This window comes from Saimiri boliviensis, chromosome 2, assembly GCF_048565385.1.
Source record: "Saimiri boliviensis isolate mSaiBol1 chromosome 2, mSaiBol1.pri, whole genome shotgun sequence".
Lineage (NCBI taxonomy): Eukaryota > Metazoa > Chordata > Mammalia > Primates > Cebidae > Saimiri > Saimiri boliviensis.
In genome coordinates, this window is record NC_133450.1 from 39319164 (window position 1) to 39339186 (window position 20023).

The window sequence follows — 20023 nt, forward strand, 5'->3', positions numbered from 1 at the left end:
TTTTTTCTTGAGACAGGGCCTGTTGCTCAGGCTGGAATGCAGTGGGTGTGATCTCAGTTCACTACAGACTTAACTTCCTGAGCTTAGGTGATCCTCCAACCTGAGCTTCCCAAGTAGGTAGGACTACAGGCGTGTGCCACCACACCTGGCTAATTTTTGTATTTTTTGTAGAGATAGGGTTTTACCATGTTGCCCAGGCTGGTCTCAAACTCCTGGACTCAAGCAGTCTACCTGCCTCAGACTCCAAAATGCTGGGATTACAGCCTCATAATAAATGATGCATGCTGCTTATTATCAACAATGGTTATGGCTATGTGAACCACTGCACAGGGCCCAGAACCACTGTTGATACTAAGCAGCACATACCATTTATTGAATGCTTACACATGCCATGCTGTTTAAAGATATATAAAATTTCTTTCCTTCTTCAATAAAATTATACATAAATATATATTGAAATTTTATTTTTAGAACTCTCTGTGGGCCCAGTACAGTGGCTCATGCCCATAATCCCAGCAATTTTGGAGGCCAAGATGGGAGAATCACTTGAGTCTAGGAGTTTAAGACCAGCCTGGGCAAGATGATGAAACCCTGTCTATATTAAAAAAAAAAAAAATCTTCAAAAATAGCCAGGCATGGTGGCGTGCACCTGTAGTCCCAGCTACTTGGGAGGCTAAAGCAGGAAGATCACTTGAGCCCAGGAAGTGGAGGCAGCAGCAAGCTATGATTATGCTACTGAACTCCAGCCAAGGTGACAGAGGGAGACCTCATCTCTTTAAAAAAAAAAAAAAAAAAAAGGTGGGCTCAATGGCTCATGCATGTAATCCCAGCACTTTAAGGTGGGCAGATCATTTGAGCCCAGTAGCTTGAGACCAGCCTGGGCAACACAGCAAAACCCAATCTCTACAAAATGTGTATATCAGGGCATGGTGGTGCCTAGCTATAGTCTCACCTATCCAGATGGCTGAGGTGGGAGAATCACTTGAGCCCTGGAGTCAAGGCTGCAGTGAGCTGTGATTGCACCACTACACTGCAGTCAGGGTGACAGAATAAGACCTTGTCTCAAAAATATAAATAAACAAGTCAGGCACAGTGGCTCACATCCGTAATCCCAGCATTTTGGGAGGCCATGGGGGTGGGAATCACCTGAGGTCAGGAGTTGGAGACCAGCCTGGTCAACATGCTGAAACCTCATCTCTACTAAAAATACAAAAATTAGCTGGGCTCACATCTGTAATCCCAGCATTTTGGGAGGCCATGGCAGGTGGGGATCACCTGAGGTCAGGAGTTGGAGATCAGCCTGATCAACATGCTGAAACCTCATCTCTACTAAAAATATAAAAATTAGCTGGGCATGATGGCAAACACCTGTAATCTCAGCTATTCAGGAGGCTGAAGCAGGAGAGTTGCTTGAACTCAAGAGGTGGATCTTGGCAGTGAGCCAAGATCACACCATTGCACTCCATCTTGGGTGATGGAGTGAGACTCTGTCATGAATGAATGAATGAATGGATGGATGAATGAATGAGTTTGAGACCAGCCTGACAACATAGTGAGACATGGTCTCTACAAAAAATAAAATAAAATAAATTAGCCAGGTGTAGTGGTGTGTGCGCCTATAGTCCCAGCTGCTCAGGAGGCTAATGTGAGAGGATTGCTTTGAGCCTGGTAGGTGGAAGCTATAGTGAGCTGTGATTGTGCCTCTGCACTCCAGCCTTAGTGACATAGAGAGACCCTGACTCAAAAAAGAAAACATAAAACAAAACACCTCTCCTTTGCTATTCCTTAATGGTCATACCCTCCCCTTCATCCGTAACCTTTCGCATCTACTGATCTGTTCTCCAGCACTATAGTTTTCTTTCTTTTATTTTGAGAATAACATATAAACGGAAGCAGGCAATATGGAAGCTTTTGAGACTGGCTTCTCTCACACAGCATAATGCCACTGAAATTCATCCAAGTTGTTGCTTGTATCAATAGCTCATTTATTTTTATTGTATGGAAGTACAAGTTTGTTTATTTAATCATCCATTGAAAGACATTTAGATTAGTCCCAGTTTTTGGAAATTATTAATAGCGCTGCTAAAAACATTAATGTACAGATTTTAATATGAACACAGTTTTCATTTATTTTGGTTAAGATTTCTGGGTCAGGCGGTATGGTGTATGCTTACTAACTATATATTTGTTAGAGAAATTCAAATAAAATATAGATGTAATCATGCTTTTAACTCTTTAACACAGACCCTTATCTATTCAGGGCAAGGCAAGTATTGTTTTACAGGTAAATAAACGGAGAAACAAGTTATTTAACAAATTTGCTTAGGGTCCCAATGATGTAAACTCCAAAGGCTGCTATGCTGCCACAATGGCATCCTGACTCTTGTTCATGTTATAAAGGAAGTGTCAGTTTTCTTCTTAGCTGAGGGCAGGCTGTCAGTGTTCTATTTATTCCAGACTAGCCACTTCTAATCTATAAATGAGAAATAACCTCTACCATTAATCTTTGCTATGTATATCGTAACTTTAAGACTATAATTACTGATGTAGCTTGATACAAAATAGGCTACTCCGAGGAGACTTTTATGTCCTAGTCAATAATCATATTCCAGATTCCACACAATATAAAAAATCTAGAAGGAAAAAGCTTACCTTTAACCTTCGGATTTGGATATCAGAGAACTTTCTCACTCCATTTACTGATGGCACCAAACGATTAAAAAGAGCCTTAAAGAAAAAAAGGGGCTTTAAAATGAGAGGAACCCCATTGCTTTGCTACCTGCATCCTCAGCAAACAAGAAACCAACATCAGTACTTTCAAAAGTGCTCAATGGGGTTCAAGGGGCTTTGGCATCCTACCTTGTCCGTCTGGGTCAGTTCATGAAATATCCGAGCATCAATGGCCGCAGCAACGAGGTTATTAGCTGCAGTGATGGCATGGATGTCACCTGTGAGGTGGAGATTAAACTACAAAAGAACAGAAGCCACATTAGTCTCCCAGCTGCTCTGTATCTTTCCAACTTTCATTCTATGGCAAAGCTCAATCCCTATTTTAAAGTCAATGAAATACTGATGGTTTGGAGATCAGAAAGTCCAAGATGGTGCCAATGGAGGAAGAAAAGAAAAAGTGAAACAATATTGGCTGGGTGTGGTGGCTCATGCCTGTAATCCAAGCACTTTGGAGACCAAGGCGGGTGGATCACCTGAGGTCAGGAGTTCCAGACCAGCCTGACCAATATGGTGAAACCCCATCTTTAAAAAAAAAAAAAGAAAAAAGAAAAAGAAAAAGTGAAATATTGATGGCAGCCCAGCTAGTAGACAAACACCCAATACAGGGAGTTTCTGAAAACATAGATGACTGGCTGGGCACATTGGCTCACAACTGTAATACCAGCACTTTGGGAGGCTGAGGCAGGTGGATCACTTGAGGAGTTCAAGACCACCCTGGGCAACATGGTGAAACCCTGTCTTTACTAAAAACACAAAAATTAGCCAAGTGTGATGGTGCACACCTGTAATCCCAGCTACTTGGGAGGCTGAGGCAGGAGAACATGGGAGGTAGAGGTTGCAGTGACCCAAGATCACACCACTGCACTCCAGCCTGGGCAACAGAGAGACTCTGTCTCAAAAAGAAAAAAAAAAGAAAAAAAGAAAAGAAAGACAAAGAAAACATAAATAACCAAATTATCTGTCCCCAGAAGAATCTCCTCCCAAATACAGAACATGCAGTTTTTCCAAAATGAAATGTCCAGAGACCACAAACACCACGCCACTGGATCAACAGCACAACACTGGGTTACTGAGGACACTTTGAAACAGCGAACGGGTGTATACCGGAGCAGCACCAACCCTATGTCTATGCATTGTTCCCATTTCTACAGTTACTACTCTGAATTCCCTGTGTGTTGGTACTTCCCGACACTGTTTAACATTTGGTCAGTTGTTTACAATAATCATTAACACTGAAAGCCAAAGTTTGAAACCATGCTGTGTCACAAGTTGGCAAATTAAGATGTTTTCCCCCAGGTGTTGCTTCTGCTTAGAAACAAGTCATTTGTCTAAGAGCTGTACAAAAAAGGCTAATCTCCAGAGAGAAAAAAAAAACTATAATAAAGGATCTAAGCTGGGTGCGGTGGCTCATGCTGTAATCTCAGCACTTTGGGAGGCCAAGGCGGCAGATCAAGAAGTCAAGCATTCGAGACCAGCCTGGCCAATATGGTGAAACCCCGTCTGTACTAAAAATACAAAAATTAGCAGGGCGTGGTGGCATGCACCTGTAATCCCAGCTACTCAGGAGGCTGAGGCAGGAGAATTGCCCGAACCCAGGAGGCGGAGGTTGCAGTGGGCCAAGATTGCACCACTGCACTCCAACTCTGGGCGACACGGCAAGACTCCATCTCAGGGAGGATGGGGGATGGGGAAAATCTAAATCAGTCAAATCCCAGAATACTTTACCTCTTCCATAGGAATGACCTGGGAGTAGCCGCCTCCTGCAGCGCCACCTAGGGGACAGGTCAAGGGTAGGGACTCAGTTAAGCATACCTCTCGAATGACTTAGAAATCAAATACATGCAAATGGATTTTCGTAACTAGTAAGCACATTTATTTATTTACTTTTTATGATTATTTGGACAGTTTTGATCAAGTGTTTACTAATGCTAAATAGTCTCTCAATTGATATCTAAGTTTAAATGACAAAACCATGAACACATATATACCTACTCATTATCTTTAGAAATAGATTCCTTGTGGTTACCGGCATTTGTTAAAAGACCCAGCTGACAGCTACATAAAGGCAAACCTGTTCAATTTCCTGCTCTCATACAGCTACTTTGGCTTTTAAAACAGAAATATTTAAAATACATACACCTACAACAAAGACTACAATTTTTCCTAAATAATGTTTCCTAGGCCGGGCGCGGTGGCTCATGCCTGTAATCCCAGCACTTTGGGAGGCCGAGGTGGGTGGATCACGAGGTCAACAGATCGAGACCATCCTGGTCAACGTGGTGAAACCCCGTCTCTACTAAAAACACAAAAAATTAGCTGGGTATGGTGGCGTGTGCCTGTAATCCCAGCTACTCAGGAGGCTGAGGCAGGAGAATTGCCTGAACCCAGGAGGCGGAGGTTGCGGTGAGCCGAGATCGTGCCATTGCGCTCCAGCCTGGGTAACAAGAGCGAAACTCCATCTCAAAAAACAAAAAACAAAAACAAAAACAAAAAATGTTTCCTAAACAGATATAAATAGATTAGACTGTTAGAAAGCAACCTAATTGCTAGACTTTTGCTGGCCTATTTGGATTACAGGTTGAGTATCCCTTATTTAAAATGCTTGGGACCAGAAGTGTTTTAGATTTGGGTTTTTGTTTTCCAGATTTTAGAATATTTGCATCATACTGATCAAGCATCCCAAATCCAGAATTTAAAAATCTGAAATGCTCCAATGAGTATGTCCTTTGACCATTATGTCAGCACTCAAAAAGTTTAGGATTTTGGAGCCTTTCCAATTTCAGATTTCTGATGCTTCACCTGTATTAACCAAAAGCCAGTCGAAAATGTCCAGGTCACCAAGCATGGTTGTAATCCTAGCCTGGGAGATCAGGGCTGCAGTGAGTTATGATCATGCCACTGAACTCCAGCCTGGGCGGCACAGCAAGACCCTATCTCAAAAAAAAAAAAAAAAAAAAAAAAAAGGTCCATGTTACTAAATGTAAATCATATATATATATATATATATATATATATATATATATATATACACACATACACATTAGAGTCTCATACTGTTGCACAGCCTGGAGAGTGGTGGGCTGGGATTACAAGCACATACCACGTCCAACTGATTTTTGTGTTTTTAATGGAGATGGGATTTGCCATGTTGGCCTGGCTGGTTTCAAACTCCTGGCCTCAAGGGATCCACTCACCTCGTCCTCCCAAAGTGCTGGGATTACAGGTGTGATCCACTGCACCCAGTCCAGTGATATATTAATATGTATTTTGTTTTTATGAGGCAGACACCATGTAGTGGGGCAATTTGCAGTAAGAGTAAAAGAAAAATAATGGGTTCAACAAGCAGAACAAGGAATAGCTCGTGATGAAGTTGAAAGGGGGTTGTTATGACAAGCGCAAGAGCAGAACTAAATGAGTACATTTATAAAATAGGTGGAAGGGCACAGTGGCTCATGCCTATAATCCCAGCACTTTGGGAGGCCAAGGCGGGCAGATCATGAGGTCAGGAGTTCAAGACCCAACCTGGCCAACATAGTGAAACCCCATCTCTACTAAAAACACAAAAGTTAGCCAGGCATGGTGCACATGCCTATAGTCTCAGCTACTCAGAAGGCTGAGGCAGGAAAATCGCTTGAAACTGGGAGGCGGAAGTTGCAGTGAGCCAAGATCATGACACTGCACTCCAGCCTGGCCAACACAGTGAGACTCTGTCTCTAAAGAAATAAATAAATAAATAAAATAGGTGGAAGGGTGAAGATGTACACGGTGTCAACATTTGCAGTAATTGCTAGAATAAGCAGAATGTGATACCCTGTCACCAAGCAGAGAAAGCTAACTCTAAGAACCTATCATAATTAATAAAAATTACTTTAATTAAGATAGCAGCTGGATGTGGTGGCTCATGCCTATAGTCCTAGCAATTTGGAAGACTGAGATAGGTCGATCACTTGAGGTCAGAAGTTCAAGACCACATGGTCAAAATGGTGAAACCCCAACTCTACCAAAAATAGAAAAATTAGCCAGGTGTGATGTGGTGGTGCACACCTGTATTCCCAGCTCCTTGGGAGGCTGAGAAAGGAGAATCTCTTGAACCCAAAAGGTGGAGGTTGCACAAAAAAATAGCATGTTTGTAGTACTGCAAAATAAAAATCTCAAGGTAAAGTATGAGTATGGTAGTAGTTTAGAGCTTGAAATCGACATAGAAGAATCCCTCTGATACTTAATACAGGTACCTTTGACCAAGTCACCTTTGAAATCCCAGTTGCTGCTATTGTAAAATGGTGACAATACTATCTTGAATTAGATGATAAAATAATATGCATAGACTGCTCAGCACAGTATCTGGCACAAAGCATATACTCCGTAAGGGTAGGCTTTTCTTATTCTCAACAGAGTAAAACATCTGTGGGGTTTGTCTTTGTCTCTAGAGTGTCAACAAGATGATCAGTAGCTATAATTACCTTTATTATTACTGTGACAATGGACTATTAGGGTCAAATAAAAGCATCTCCAGCTACATATTACAGATCCCAGAGAATCCATGTGTAGTGGCCTACAGTGATAGAGGGAGTTGGGGAGATCCAATGACAGCCTTCATCAAAAGCATGACTATAGAGGTGTGTGAGAATGACATTCCTGGTGTCCAAATGAGATGAAGACCCCATAAACGTCAGAGGTCACGTGAGCCTGGGAGGACTGAAGGAGAAGCAGGTGCCCCATCCCCACCCACAATCGAGTCTCACTAGTACCTTTTATTCCAAAGGTGGGGCCTTGAGAAGGCTGTCGCACACATGCAAAGACGTTCTGGTAGAGGTGGGCACCAAGGGCTTGCACCAGCCCGATCGTCGTCGTGCTTTTTCCTTCTCCCAGGGGTGTTGGAGTTATTCTTCAAGATGAAAGCAAAAGAGAAAAAGGTTTACCTAAAGAATTACGTGTATCTGAACCACTAAGTCATACCTAGCAGACCCTAGAGAATGACTCTTTAGATCTAAAGATTAAGAAAGACAAAGTCAGGCATAGCAGTGTATGCCTGTAGTCCCAGCTGTATGGAAGGCTGAAGCAAGAGGATTACTTGAACCCAGGAGTTTGAGGCTACAGTAAGCTATGACTATACCACTGCACTCCATCCTGGGCAACAGAGCAAAACCCCATCTCTTAAAGAAAAAGAAAAAAGACAAAAAGAAAGACAAAAGTCCTGAAAGATATCTTTTTTAAGAGTCTTAGTTGTAATTTCCAAAAAACTTTAAATTAAAAAAAAAAAAAAATGACTCCTGTATTTTAACTCTTCTTGCTGTAAGAAGCAAATATACCTTATTTTATAAAAAGACATGGCTATAATTTTAATTTCTCATTTTATATTCTCAAAAACTAGCTTTTTAATATAACTTAGCCCAGCAAGAAAAATGAATGTTTAGTAGATCCATTGAATTAATGAATTTTGGGTTCAAAAAGGTGATTCTATCTTAAGACCAGGTTTTAAGACCGAACTCTTTTACTTACTAGATGGATAACCTTGAACCAATTTTCTCATCTATGATTACAATCTATTCTTACCTAACTCTCAGGATTGCTTTAAGGATCAAATGCGATCAAATACAGGTGAAAATGCTAAATTCAAAATTAAAGGCACCTCTACATACATGTGCCAAGTGCAAATGCAACAACTGGTAATAATGATCAGGACTGATACTAAGATTCGATGGCAACATGAATAAAAACCATACCCCTTGCTTTTATACCCATTACTGGAGATAGTTTAAAAAAAAACCATACCCAGTCACCACCACATATTTCCCATCAGGTTGGTGCTTCAGGCGTTCTAGTGCTGACAACAGAACTTTGGCCTTTGTTTCACCATATAATTCTACCTCTTCAGACAGCAGACCAATTTCTCGAGCCAGCTTACCAATGGGCTTTGGTTTGCAAGATCGTGATATATCAATGTCACTTTGGAAACATAGAAAACTGGTATCAATGTTTATTCATTGAGTTTAAATTAATCCCACACTGGTAGCGAGCCCCTAACCCAACCCCAACCACTGACAGCGCATTAGGAGGGAGCATATGTGTACTCATGGTATCTATCAACTAAAAACCAGTAATTCCCAAAGTTTTAAATCAGTAAAATTGTATTTTTACCTTGGAACAGGTGTCTTGAGGTTAAGGTTGTTATATTGAATCATCCACTTTCCTGGCTTAAATTTCTCCAGGAAACGCTTGGCACTCTCTACCGTGCTCTAAACAAAATGAAATAAATGGAACTTAGAAGAGGTGGTTATTAGGCCAGGTGTGGTGGCTCACGCCTGTAATGCCAGCACTTTGGGAGGCCGAGTGGATGGATCACAAAGTCAGGAGTTCGAGACCAGCCTGACCAACATGGTGAAACCCCATCTCTACTAAACATGCAAAAAAAATTAGCCAGGTTTGGTGGTGATATGGTGGTGCATGCCTATAATCCCAGCTACTCAGGAGGCTGAGCAGGAGAATTGCTTGAACATGGGAGGCAGAGTTTGCAGTGAGCTGAGATCGCACCATTGCACTCCAGCCTGGGCAGCCAAGCACAACTTCGCTTCAAAAATAAAAATAAAAAGAGAGATGGTTATTTTAACCCTCACCTCATTTCAAGCTCCAGGTCACTCTAGTTCAATCACAAATGAACTGCTTCGGACCCACCTATGACCAAGAGCTTCAGTCTAAGAGTCAACAGGCACCTAACACATTATGGGGCTGCTTGCCTGGCCCCTGTCGGCTGGTGCTCATGAGAAGGGGAAAGCAAACCAAAACAGACCAGGCCAAACCAGTGTGTTTGCACTTTTCTTCTTTCGAAGTTATTATATCCCAAAGGAGACTGGAATTATTCCATCCCTACTTTTTCCTATTAATGTGCCTGATATTATTTCTCTGTTCTTCTCTTCCATTCTTCTCAATAGATCTACATCTTTTCTTTACTTCTGAGTAGGTTTTTGATATTTCTACTTGGGGAGAAAAGCAGCAAAACTCAATCAGCTTTTCAGAACAATTAGAGAAACTTTTATTCACAAGTACCTGCATTAACATTGCAACTGTCATGGGCCCTACGCCGCCAGGAACAGGAGTGATGAAGCTCGCCCTCTCTTTGGCCTCGTTGTATGCCACATCACCCACAACTTTTCTCCCATTTGGTTTTGTATCATCTGGTCAAGGGGGGAGAAATCAAAGCCAAGTCTCAGAATCACAATCCTGGTGATCAGTTACGACAAAAACTCAGCAGAATTTTAGGGTGTGTTAGTCCCATCAGGCTCCAGTGCTTACTTAACTTAAAAGCTATGGAATGACAGGTGTTTGCTATTTCTTAGGGAGAAAATTATTTTATCTGCACAAATTAACAAGACGTGTTAAGTGGTTTTTCAGAACCCGGAGAATCCTTTTGTAGTTCCTCAGGTGGCAAATAAAATACCAACTGTTTTTTATTCTTAAAACTAACTACCCAGTATATAACGAGCACCTTTTAAAATGTTAATTTGCCAAAGCCTACAAAGGAAATTTTTTGGGTACACAAAGCTCCAACTATGTCACAGCTGCCAGATATCGTTTCTACAGCAACTGTCAGCATTTTGTGAGCCCCATGTGTGAGCTGGAGGAACAATTCAACATCCAATTCCAAAGATGCAGCTACTTAAATGTATGCTAAAGGCAAAGAATATAATTACACTTCCCTTAAAAGGACACAAGAACAACTACAAATCTTACCAGGAAAGAATAGCTGCTATTCAAGAGAACAAAACCCAATGATGCATCATTGCTCACTCACACAAAGAACGTCCTACACTTGGCTTCAGTGCACTTCCAGGAGGGGCTGGGGCGGGCCTAGACCTCGAAGCAAGAAGGCTCCCCGGGCTGCATCTGGTAGTTTTAACCGCGTCACCACTTCTCTGTGATCAGATCACCACAAATGAGAGAGAAAGCTCCAGGGTGGAGGCAAGAAGCCAGAATTAAGAGATGAGCTGTAGAATCAGCTCTGTTATTAAAAGTTAGAGCCAGCGTGGTGGCTCATGCCCGTAATCCCAGCATTTTGGGAGGGCAAGGCAGGTGGATCACCTGAGGTCAGGAATTCGAGACCAGCCTGGCCAACATGGTGAAACCCCATCTCTACTAAAAATACAAAAATTAGCCAGGCATGGTGGTGCATGCCTGTAGTCCCACCTCCAGAGGCTAAGGCAGAAGAATTGCTTGAACACGGGAGGTGGAGGTTGCAGTGAGCCGGGATTGCGCCACTGCACTCCAGCCTGGACGACAGGAACAAAACTTAACCTCGAGGAAAAAAAAAAAAAAAAGTTCTGCAGCTCCTGTGAGCTCCATATTCATCTGAAGTCCAAAATGCAAAGAAGGCTTAACACTACCTATCACAAGCTTGCTGAGGACAAAACGAGAAAATGTATACAGTGAAACTGAAAAAGCAGTCTCCAAATGCAAGAGTTTCTCTTTCTACCACAGATAGGTAAGATTTTTTTTACATGGAGTAGAAGGAGCTGGTAAATACAACTCGTTGGGATGGTTTCAGGTTTCTAGAAGATTATAAAGAGCAAACCACAACAGAACATTTCCTCTCACAACCCCTAGAGTCATCTCAAAATTCCAAGGAAATATAGACAGAGGTTTGCCCTCTGAACAAGTTTCAGTAGTCTCAACACTGTAGTTAGCTTGAAATACCCACTGCATCTATTTCTATGTGTTAATGTTAGTCATTTTAGTTTTTCCATAGATAGGAGACATATATCTTTGACTACATGACTAAACACAGCACTGGGTGAGTTCAGTTCTGCTCCTAGACCACACACTCTCAGGACTGATGAGGCACTGCTAACTGTAAGACATCATCCTGTCCACGAAGGGCTGCTAACTATGCAGTGCTTCATGGACAGGATGATGTGGTCAGTGGAAAAAGTGACCACTATTCAACCTAAGTATAGAACTTCAGTAACGGGCAAATGTTTTGGTTATCTACCCCTAGTCCTAGAATTTCTCTTTCTTTGGGAAATTACATGTACAAAATTCTAGCCAAGCCCTGTAAGCTCTTTTGCATTTAATTTGGGGACCCTAATAATAGAGGCCAATACAGAAGCAGCTACACTGGATAGGTTGAGACTGGATTGGAGTAGGCTAGGGAATCAGTTCCCTCTTTTTAACGCTTCCAAATAAAACACTATTGATCTGGCCCTTCTCAAATTACCTTTAGTAAGCCAACCGGGAAGAACACTTTTATGTGTTTCTCTGGCCAATACTTTCTGCCCTGCACTTGAATCTTCAAAAATATTCCTTCTTTGAAAAAGGTATACACACCTTGATTCATTCTTAATTTGGCAAGTGACTTACAATGTTATCCCTGAGTGGATCATGCAAACTATTTAAATAATTGAAGTTATGAACCAAGAAGCAGCTCAGTGGTAGAATATGTTGCTTCCAAAATGACCATTTGCAAATAGCCTTCTTGAGGTCCTGCAGCCCATTTGCTGGTCTGTAACTGAGTGATTCTGCCATCCTTTGGGGGAAACAATAACACCCAGCTTTATCAGTATCCATTTGCCTATATGCCCAAGAACAGTAAAAACACTGTTGACCAGGAGGGAAGGTACTGCTTTGATTTTATTGCCTGTGTAAGGAATCAGTGTGAACAGGATGGCAAGTTTCATGTTTAAGTCAACATTTCCTACCTATCTGCAAGACTCCAGATCCCCACCCAGGTTTTTCTTCTCCATCTCTCACATCTAATCCAAAAAAAAAAAAAAAGCCAAAAGCAGAAATATGATACAGAAGATGCTAGATTTTAAACAGACTGAGCTTGAATGTCATATCGCAAGTATTCAAAGTGAGGAGTTGTAGGAGAAGAATTTCTTTATCGCCTGTTAGATAATTACACTACAAGAAAATGAGTGATCAATTATGAGCTACTGTCTTAAAAGCACGGTAGGGAGAGTGGGAGGGAGGTTAAAAACGGTGAAGGCTTGACAGTGACTAATGTTCCTGGCAGCTCAGTGTCTACATCTGAAACCTGTGATGGGAAGGGAGAAAAAAGACTGTTCTTGCTATAATGCCCTTCAACAATTTAAAAGATATGAGTGCCAGTGGTCAGATGGCAGGAAGCTGGATGTGGCACCACAGTGACTGCCCGTGAGGAGCTACCTAGGCAGGAGAGCATAGGACGCCACACATGAGACACATACAATTTAAAAAATACCATGTTTTATAGGAGAGGAGGGAGGGAGAGAAAAAAAAAGATCATCCCTGGATAAGGGGAAATCAAACAAGGTTTGGAAGGAGGAACAGACATGACAGAGAGGAGATGGGGAGGAAGCAGCTGAAGGTGACGTTGAAACTTATTCAGTTGTGTAGCCCAAGGCCTGGCATTGTGCTTGATGCACAGTAGTTGCTCAGTTCAAGATTGTTCCTTTCTTGAATCTACGAGGATGTATACAAGTTTTGCTGTATTGTTCTGTGAAGTTTTATGTTTGAAAGAACAGCCCACTCCGGCAGGGCACAGTGGCTCAGGCCTGTAATCTCAGCACTTTGGGAGGCTGAGGCAGGCAAATCACGAGGTCAGGAGTTCGAGACCAGCCTGGCCAACATGGTGAAAACCCCATCTCTACTAAAAATACAAAAAATTAGCTGAGCGTAGTGGTGGGTGCCTGTAATTCCAGCTACTCAGGAGGCTGACGCAGGAGAATCACTTGAACCTGGGAGGCGGAGGTTGTAGTGAGCTGAGATCACATCACTGCACTCCAGCCTGGGTGACAGAGTGAGACTCTGTTCCAAAAAAAATAAAAGTAAAAATAGCCCACTCCACTAAGGATGTAAGTACGGGAACTGCACAGGACAAACGAGGTATGTGTAAGGAAGGGAAAGTGGTCCACTTTACAAGTTGAAGATAGGTATTCACCATGCACAAGTGAGATAACAGGCCACAGAGGTCACTGAAATTAGTGTGAGGCTAAGGAGTCTGGCAGGTAAGAAGGAAGAGGCTCAGAGGTCCATGCCAGAAGGTGACCATAGCAAGACGAAAGCAGGGGGATAGATCTGAGTGGGAAGCAGCCGGAGAGAGACACCTTCAAGGAAGTTATCGCAGCCCCTCAGCTGAGAAGGTAACACTCAGTGTTGACACTGAGAACAGAGGAAAGAGAAAACAACTCCTAATATTTAGAGACTGATCCAGTATAGGGATGCTTGGGAAGGAAACTAAAAGGCTTCAGACCTGTGGGGAGGAAGAATGGTGATACTAACCACAAGACAGGAGTGAGGGATAACCTGAGGATGAGGATGCCAAGTACAGTTTTGGACATGATTAAAAGGCTGGATTTATCCTCTCTGCCTAGTAAAAAACCCAGGTCAAATATCTTCTTTGTAAAGCCCCTCCTCTTGGCGGAATGAGTCCCTCTTCTGGACTCTCATAGTACTTTGCAACGACTATACTGTATTTTAAATTCATCCATCAACTTTGCTAAAATAAAGGGTGATTTCTTCATGAAGATAAAGTGATGTATCCCTCCTGCCCTCCCTCTCACTTTATCCCTAGACAGTCATCTTGGAAGCTGTATTGGATATGATTAAAATCACAGGCTCTGACACCAGCCAGAGCTGCTTGCAAGTGGCAACTCTTCTTTTTTTTGTTTTGTTTTGGCAACTTGTCCATCTACTAACTCTGTGCACCCTTGGGCTAGTCAATCTCTCTAAACCTTAGTACTGCAAGCATAAAATGGGATGAGATTCTCTCTCAGGCTTGATTTGATGACCTAGACACCATTCTCAACACCAGAAGCCACCTTCCTCCTCCAGCAACACTCACCTGGGACATAATTGATTCCACAGTCGATGACTATTGCCCCAGGTTTGATCCACTCCCCTTTAACCAGTTCAGGCTGACCAGTTGCAACAACCAGGATGTCACCTTTATTTACCTAGGGGTAGGGGATTTGAACATCAGAAATGAAATAATAAAACACACTTAAAAACAAAAAAAAAAAAAGAAAAGAAAAGAAAAGGACATCCCTGAGCTTTGTATTAAATTCTTAACTGTCATAAGCTACTTCATAAAATATTGGGTTAAGGCCTCAAATGCAAGCCACACACTGTTTCTGACAGCCCTTCACATGCTGTGCCCATTTCTATACATGCCAAAAACTGCGCTTTCATCAGGCATTTTACCCAATAGGGAAATCAGTGTGAACCTGCAAGGTAGAGGGGCAAACAGGCTTGGGGCCCTGGATGTTATAATGTCCAGACACTGCTCCTTCTCCTGCAGAATGTGGGGCTACCACCTTCCACAGAGCACTACTTTGGGGGGATTAAAAGAGAAGCTACTAGGCCTCTCTCCTGCTCTCTCCCCACATTTAAGAGACTGCACTGTCAACAGGCATGTATGCATGTGTGCATTCTTGGGCTCAGGAATCTGAAGCAGGGATCAAGAACAAGCTGCCACAGATATTAGCAGACCAATGCCCACAGCTGCCTCTGGAGCACCTCTACTCGGAGGCCACCACTTTTACACACATGGGATCTGGCTGCCAGAGGCCAATCTGAGTGTCTGTACTGCTAATCCCTGTCCACCACGAGGCAGACTAGTGATGGAGGCCAAGCATGTTGGATCATGCCCCAGTAATCCCAGCACTTTAAGAAGGTGAGGCAGGAGGCCCAGGAGTTTGAGTCCAGCCTAGGCAACACAGTGAGACCCTTGTCTCTACAAAAAGTTTAAAAATTAGCCAGGCATGGTGGTACATGCCTTTAGTCCCAGCTACTCAGAAGGCTGATGCAGGAGGATCACTCGAGTCCATGAGTGCAAAGCTGCAGTGGGTTCCCTGATAGGCTGCCACTACACTCCAGCCTAGGCAACAGGGCAAGACCTTGTAAGAAAAAGGAAGAGAGAAAGTACACAGAATGAACTCTTTATAAACTTGGGCATACTTTTAATTTGACATTTTTAAATTAATTATTTTTATTTATTTATTTTATTTTTATTATTATTATTTTGAGACAGGGTCTCTGTAGCCCAGGCTGGAATGCAGTGGTATGATCATGGCTTACTGCAGCCTCAACCTCCTGGGCTCAAGCAATCCTCTTGCCTCAACCTCCTAAGTAGCTGGGACTACCGGCATGTACCACCACATCTGACTAATTTTGTTTTTTTTTGAGACAGAATTTCACTCTTGTTGCCCAGGCTGGAGTGCAATGGCATGATCTTGGCTCACTGCAACCTCCACCTCCTGGGTTCAAGTGATTTTCCTGCCTCAGACTCCTGAGTAGCTGGGATTACAGGCAGGCACCATCATGCCTGGTTAATTTTGTATTTTTAAAAGAGACGGGGTTTCTCCATGTTGGTGAGGCTGGTCTCGAACTCCTGACCTCAGGTTATCCGCCCACCTTAGCCTCCCAAAGTGCTAGGATTACAAGGCATGAGCCACCATGCCCAGCCTTATCTGGCTAATTTTTAAATTTTTTTGCAGAAAAAGCATCTCACTATGTCGCCCAGGCTGGTCTCAAAAACTCTTGGGCTCAAGTAGTCCTTCTGCCTCAGCCTCCCAAAGTGTTGGGACTACAGGGTGTGAGCCACCCCACTCAGCCTTTAATTTGAATTTGTTTCTTCATCTTGTAAAAATGAGATGAGATTCATAGAACTATTACACATAGGGTTAAATGAGGCCATGAGTGTAAAGGACATAGCAGCGTCTAGCACTTAGCCGCTAGCTGTTTGCAGTGTGTGAAGAGAATACCCACTCCCCACCGTAACACCTTCACCTCTCCTCTGGACACCCTACCTCCTCATCCAGATTGGCAGTCTTGGAGTGGCAGGTGGTCACTGTGGCATTGTTCCACAGAAGCAAGTCGTGCATCGGGGCCCCGACAATTTTACTGCGCCCGACCACCACAGCATGTCTTCCAGCAATCTGCACCCCTAAAAGAAAAGCCAGCCTGCATCAGAGCTGGACGATAGCAGCTGCCCTCCTTTACATGCCACGTGGAGAATTGAGAACAAGTGCACAAAAACAGTTTCTTAACATCAAACAGAAAGCTTCCTAAAAACATTCCTTCTTTGGCAATAATATTCTCAACTCTAGGGTTTCAGCTTTAAATTGGGACTTGTACATGTATCCTTCTTGCTGTGGGTTTCTGGGAGCAGCTTACGCCAAGATCCATTCATTGAGTCATAGGGGAGTGGGAAGAAAACCTACACTCAAAGAAAAAAGAAACTCTGATGTACAGCTAATCAGCCATACGGAAGAAGACATCAGATTAAATTACATGGGAAAAACAGTTAAAACAAATAGGGCCTATGTAACAGGTTGGAGAGATGTGTAGGAAATTAGATTAGTATCAGTAAAAGATCCAACTTTGGTAAGTTTGTTTACACAGTTCCTCACCCAAATTTCTCGTTTGGCTTAGGGCCTGAGCCATAGGATTATTTGCAGGGAAGTGATAAAGGGGAAATTTCTGTGGCAGCAAGATTTCTTTTTGATTTCACAGCATCCATTTTTCTGGCAATATACCAATGTCCTTTTCAGGGCTGACCACACTCTACTCAAGACAGCCTAAGTGAGTACCCAGTAGTGGACGGGTGACCACGTTTCTTCCCCTGGCTGATAAGATACAATCCCATGACTATTATGCCTGAGGATGGAACCAGGCTGTAGGTGTTTGTGGCCACAAGTGGAGCCCAAGAACGAGCTATCCACAAGAAGAAGGCAGAGAGAAGCTGATAACTTCCCCAGAGTCCTCAGTGCAGTCACGGCTGAGGGCAGTGGACCCTTGCTCAAGGCAGCCGGGTTTTAAATTGGGCTTCTTGCATAAAATTGTTCTTTTCAGAAAACGATAAACTCTTATAATAATGTTAACATTATGAACATCTAGAAGTAAAGATCTCAAAGTAAATTAAAAGGTAGCTTTCTATACTTTTTAGGATTCAGCAAAAGAGTTAAAACTGCATCAGGGCAAATGGTAGCATCACTGTCAATAAGAGGCAGTGGGAGGCCTTCAGGCGCTGTCCTCATGGGATTCCTTTTTAAGCTAGGCAGGACAATGCTAAATATGCTGAGGAATATACATTTAACTGTAGAACTGATCTGTCAAGCTGGCCGAAACTTTCCACTTGAAACTTCTGACATACTTCTTTTTACCAGGACCCATTTCCTTGTAAAAAAATAACCTCTGCTAAAAGTATTCATAATGAAATTAAAATAGCAAGGTGCTAACTAGTAACGGGACAATATGGCCAACTGTGCAGGAGACCCATTTCCAGCCATCTGTTGAGTCCTGGAACTACTGTGGAGATTCAGTGCCCATTTTGGGGGTGGGGCAGGTGGAACTTTTTACTTCGTTATCTAAACTATCCCAATTTTTATTACCATATAGGTTATTTTTTTCACAAAAAATAAATTGCTTTGAACTCAAATAACTAAATTCAAATCTTCGTTCCGTTATCTCCCAAACAAGTTACTTGTCCTGTCTGAGCTGGTTTTTTTTTTGGAGACAGAGTCTCACTGTTGCCCAGGCTGGAGTGCAGTGGGGCAATCTCGGCTCACTACAACCTCTGCTTTCTGGGTTCAAGCAATCCTCCTACCTTAGCCTCCTCAATAGCTGGGAGTACAGGTGTGCTCCACCACCCCTGGATAATTTTTTTCTATTTTTAGTAGACACTGGATTTTACTATGTTGACCAGGTTGGTCTCGAACTCCTGACCTCAGGTGATCTGCCTGCCTTGGCCTCTCAAATTGCTGGGATTATAGGCATGCACTGCCATGACCTGCCTGAGCCTATTTTCTTAGGAGCTGAACAATAACAGTACCCACTTCACAGAGCTGTTGAGAAAATTGAGAGAAAATGTAGGTAACACCCTTAGTAGACAGGCCCTTCTGCCAATCACGTCCATTTATTTATGGCCCACAATGTACCTCCTCTATGCCAGCACATGTCAAGACCAGGCTCCAGGAAATGGTGCTCTCTTGTTGTTTCGTTTGTTGTTTTTACCTGTCTCTTTGATGAGTTCCAAGCATCCTTTAGGTGTACAAGGAATGAAACAGTCATTTAGGTCACCTCTAGCAAGTTTCCCGGCACTGATGCTAGTCAATCTAAAAGAAGTGATGGAAATAAGAAGGAAATAAAGGCAATTAGGGGTCTTCATTCTTTAGGAACATGTATGCTATATTCCCAAACTAGAAATATATTATAAATGGAAGCATGCAATGAGATATAGGAAGCCAAGCCACACTTACCCATCCACATCCTTTTCGGGCACAATAGCATTGACCACTTCTTCAGTGTTAATGGAATTTTCTGAATCTAAAGGTAGTTGCACTATGAACCCGTGTATAGTAGAGTCTTCATTCAAAGATGTAATGTACTTGATCACCTAAAAGTAATACCACATATAATCTGTATATCACATAGAAATCAAAAGGTAGGGAGAAACACATTCTAAGGCAAAAATGAGGTTGCCCTATTTCCCACAAATAGTTTTTTTTTTTTTTTTGAGACGGAGTTTCGCTCTTGTTACCCAGGCTGGAGTGCAATGGCGCGATCTCGGCTCACCGCAACCTCCGCCTCCTGGGCTCAGGCAATTCTCCTGCCTCAGCCTCCTGAGTAGCTGGGATTACAGGCACGCGCCACCATGCCCAGCTAATTTTTTGTATCTTTAGTAGAGACGGGGTTTCACCATGTTGACCAGGATGGTCTCGATCTCTCGACCTCGTGATCCACCCGCCTCAGCCTCCCAAAGTGCTGGGATTACAGGCTTGAGCCACCGCACCCGGCTCAAATGGTTTAATAATAGTCCTTTAAGAAGGTACCTTCCCCTTGAATCCTGAGAACACCTGTACTTTAACACAGAATGCATCCTCTAGGTGTCTGTTAAGAAGTCCATCAAATAAAAGGGCTAAATGGCTGAGTGAGGTGGCTCATGCCTGTAATCCCAGCACTTTGGGAGGCCAAGTCAGGAGGATTACTTGAACCCAGGAGTTCAAGACCAGCCTGGGCAACACAGTGAGATATGATCGCTACAAAATTTTTTTTTTTAATTAGGGCCAGGTGTGGTGGCTCACGCCTGTCATTCTAGCACTCTGGGAGGCCAAGGCGGGTAGATCACTTGAAGCCAGGAGTTTGAAACTAGCCTGACCAACATGGTGAAATGCTGTCTCTATAAAAATACAAAAAATAAGGCCAGGCGTGGTGGCTCATGCCTGTAATCCAAGCACTTTGGAGGCCAAGGCAGGCGGATCACCTGAGGTCAGGAGTTCAAGACCAGCCTGACCAACATGGTGAAACTTCGTCTTTAAAA

General features: G+C 42.9%; 2 protein-coding genes across 3 annotated transcripts in view; one reads left to right on the forward strand and one right to left on the reverse strand.

The window, feature by feature from the left end:
* The window catches only part of ZBTB25 (zinc finger and BTB domain containing 25), a 109700-nt gene that overhangs the window by 75986 nt on the left and 13691 nt on the right, over positions 1-20023 (forward strand). The window lies entirely within an intron of this gene.
* Positions 1-20023, reverse strand: part of MTHFD1 (methylenetetrahydrofolate dehydrogenase, cyclohydrolase and formyltetrahydrofolate synthetase 1) — a 75162-nt gene that overhangs the window by 27601 nt on the left and 27538 nt on the right. For both annotated transcript variants that reach the window (XM_003924423.4, XM_039469356.2), the window contains exons 5-15: positions 18963-19099; positions 18718-18818; positions 16512-16648; positions 14546-14657; positions 9775-9902; positions 8869-8966; positions 8503-8676; positions 7479-7615; positions 4456-4502; positions 2860-2967; positions 2653-2727 (exon numbers count right to left, since the gene is read on the reverse strand). In XM_003924423.4, coding sequence (XP_003924472.1) covers positions 2653-2727; positions 2860-2967; positions 4456-4502; positions 7479-7615; positions 8503-8676; positions 8869-8966; positions 9775-9902; positions 14546-14657; positions 16512-16648; positions 18718-18818; positions 18963-19099 — 1254 coding nt within the window. The remainder of the gene's footprint in view (positions 1-2652; positions 2728-2859; positions 2968-4455; positions 4503-7478; positions 7616-8502; positions 8677-8868; positions 8967-9774; positions 9903-14545; positions 14658-16511; positions 16649-18717; positions 18819-18962; positions 19100-20023) is intronic.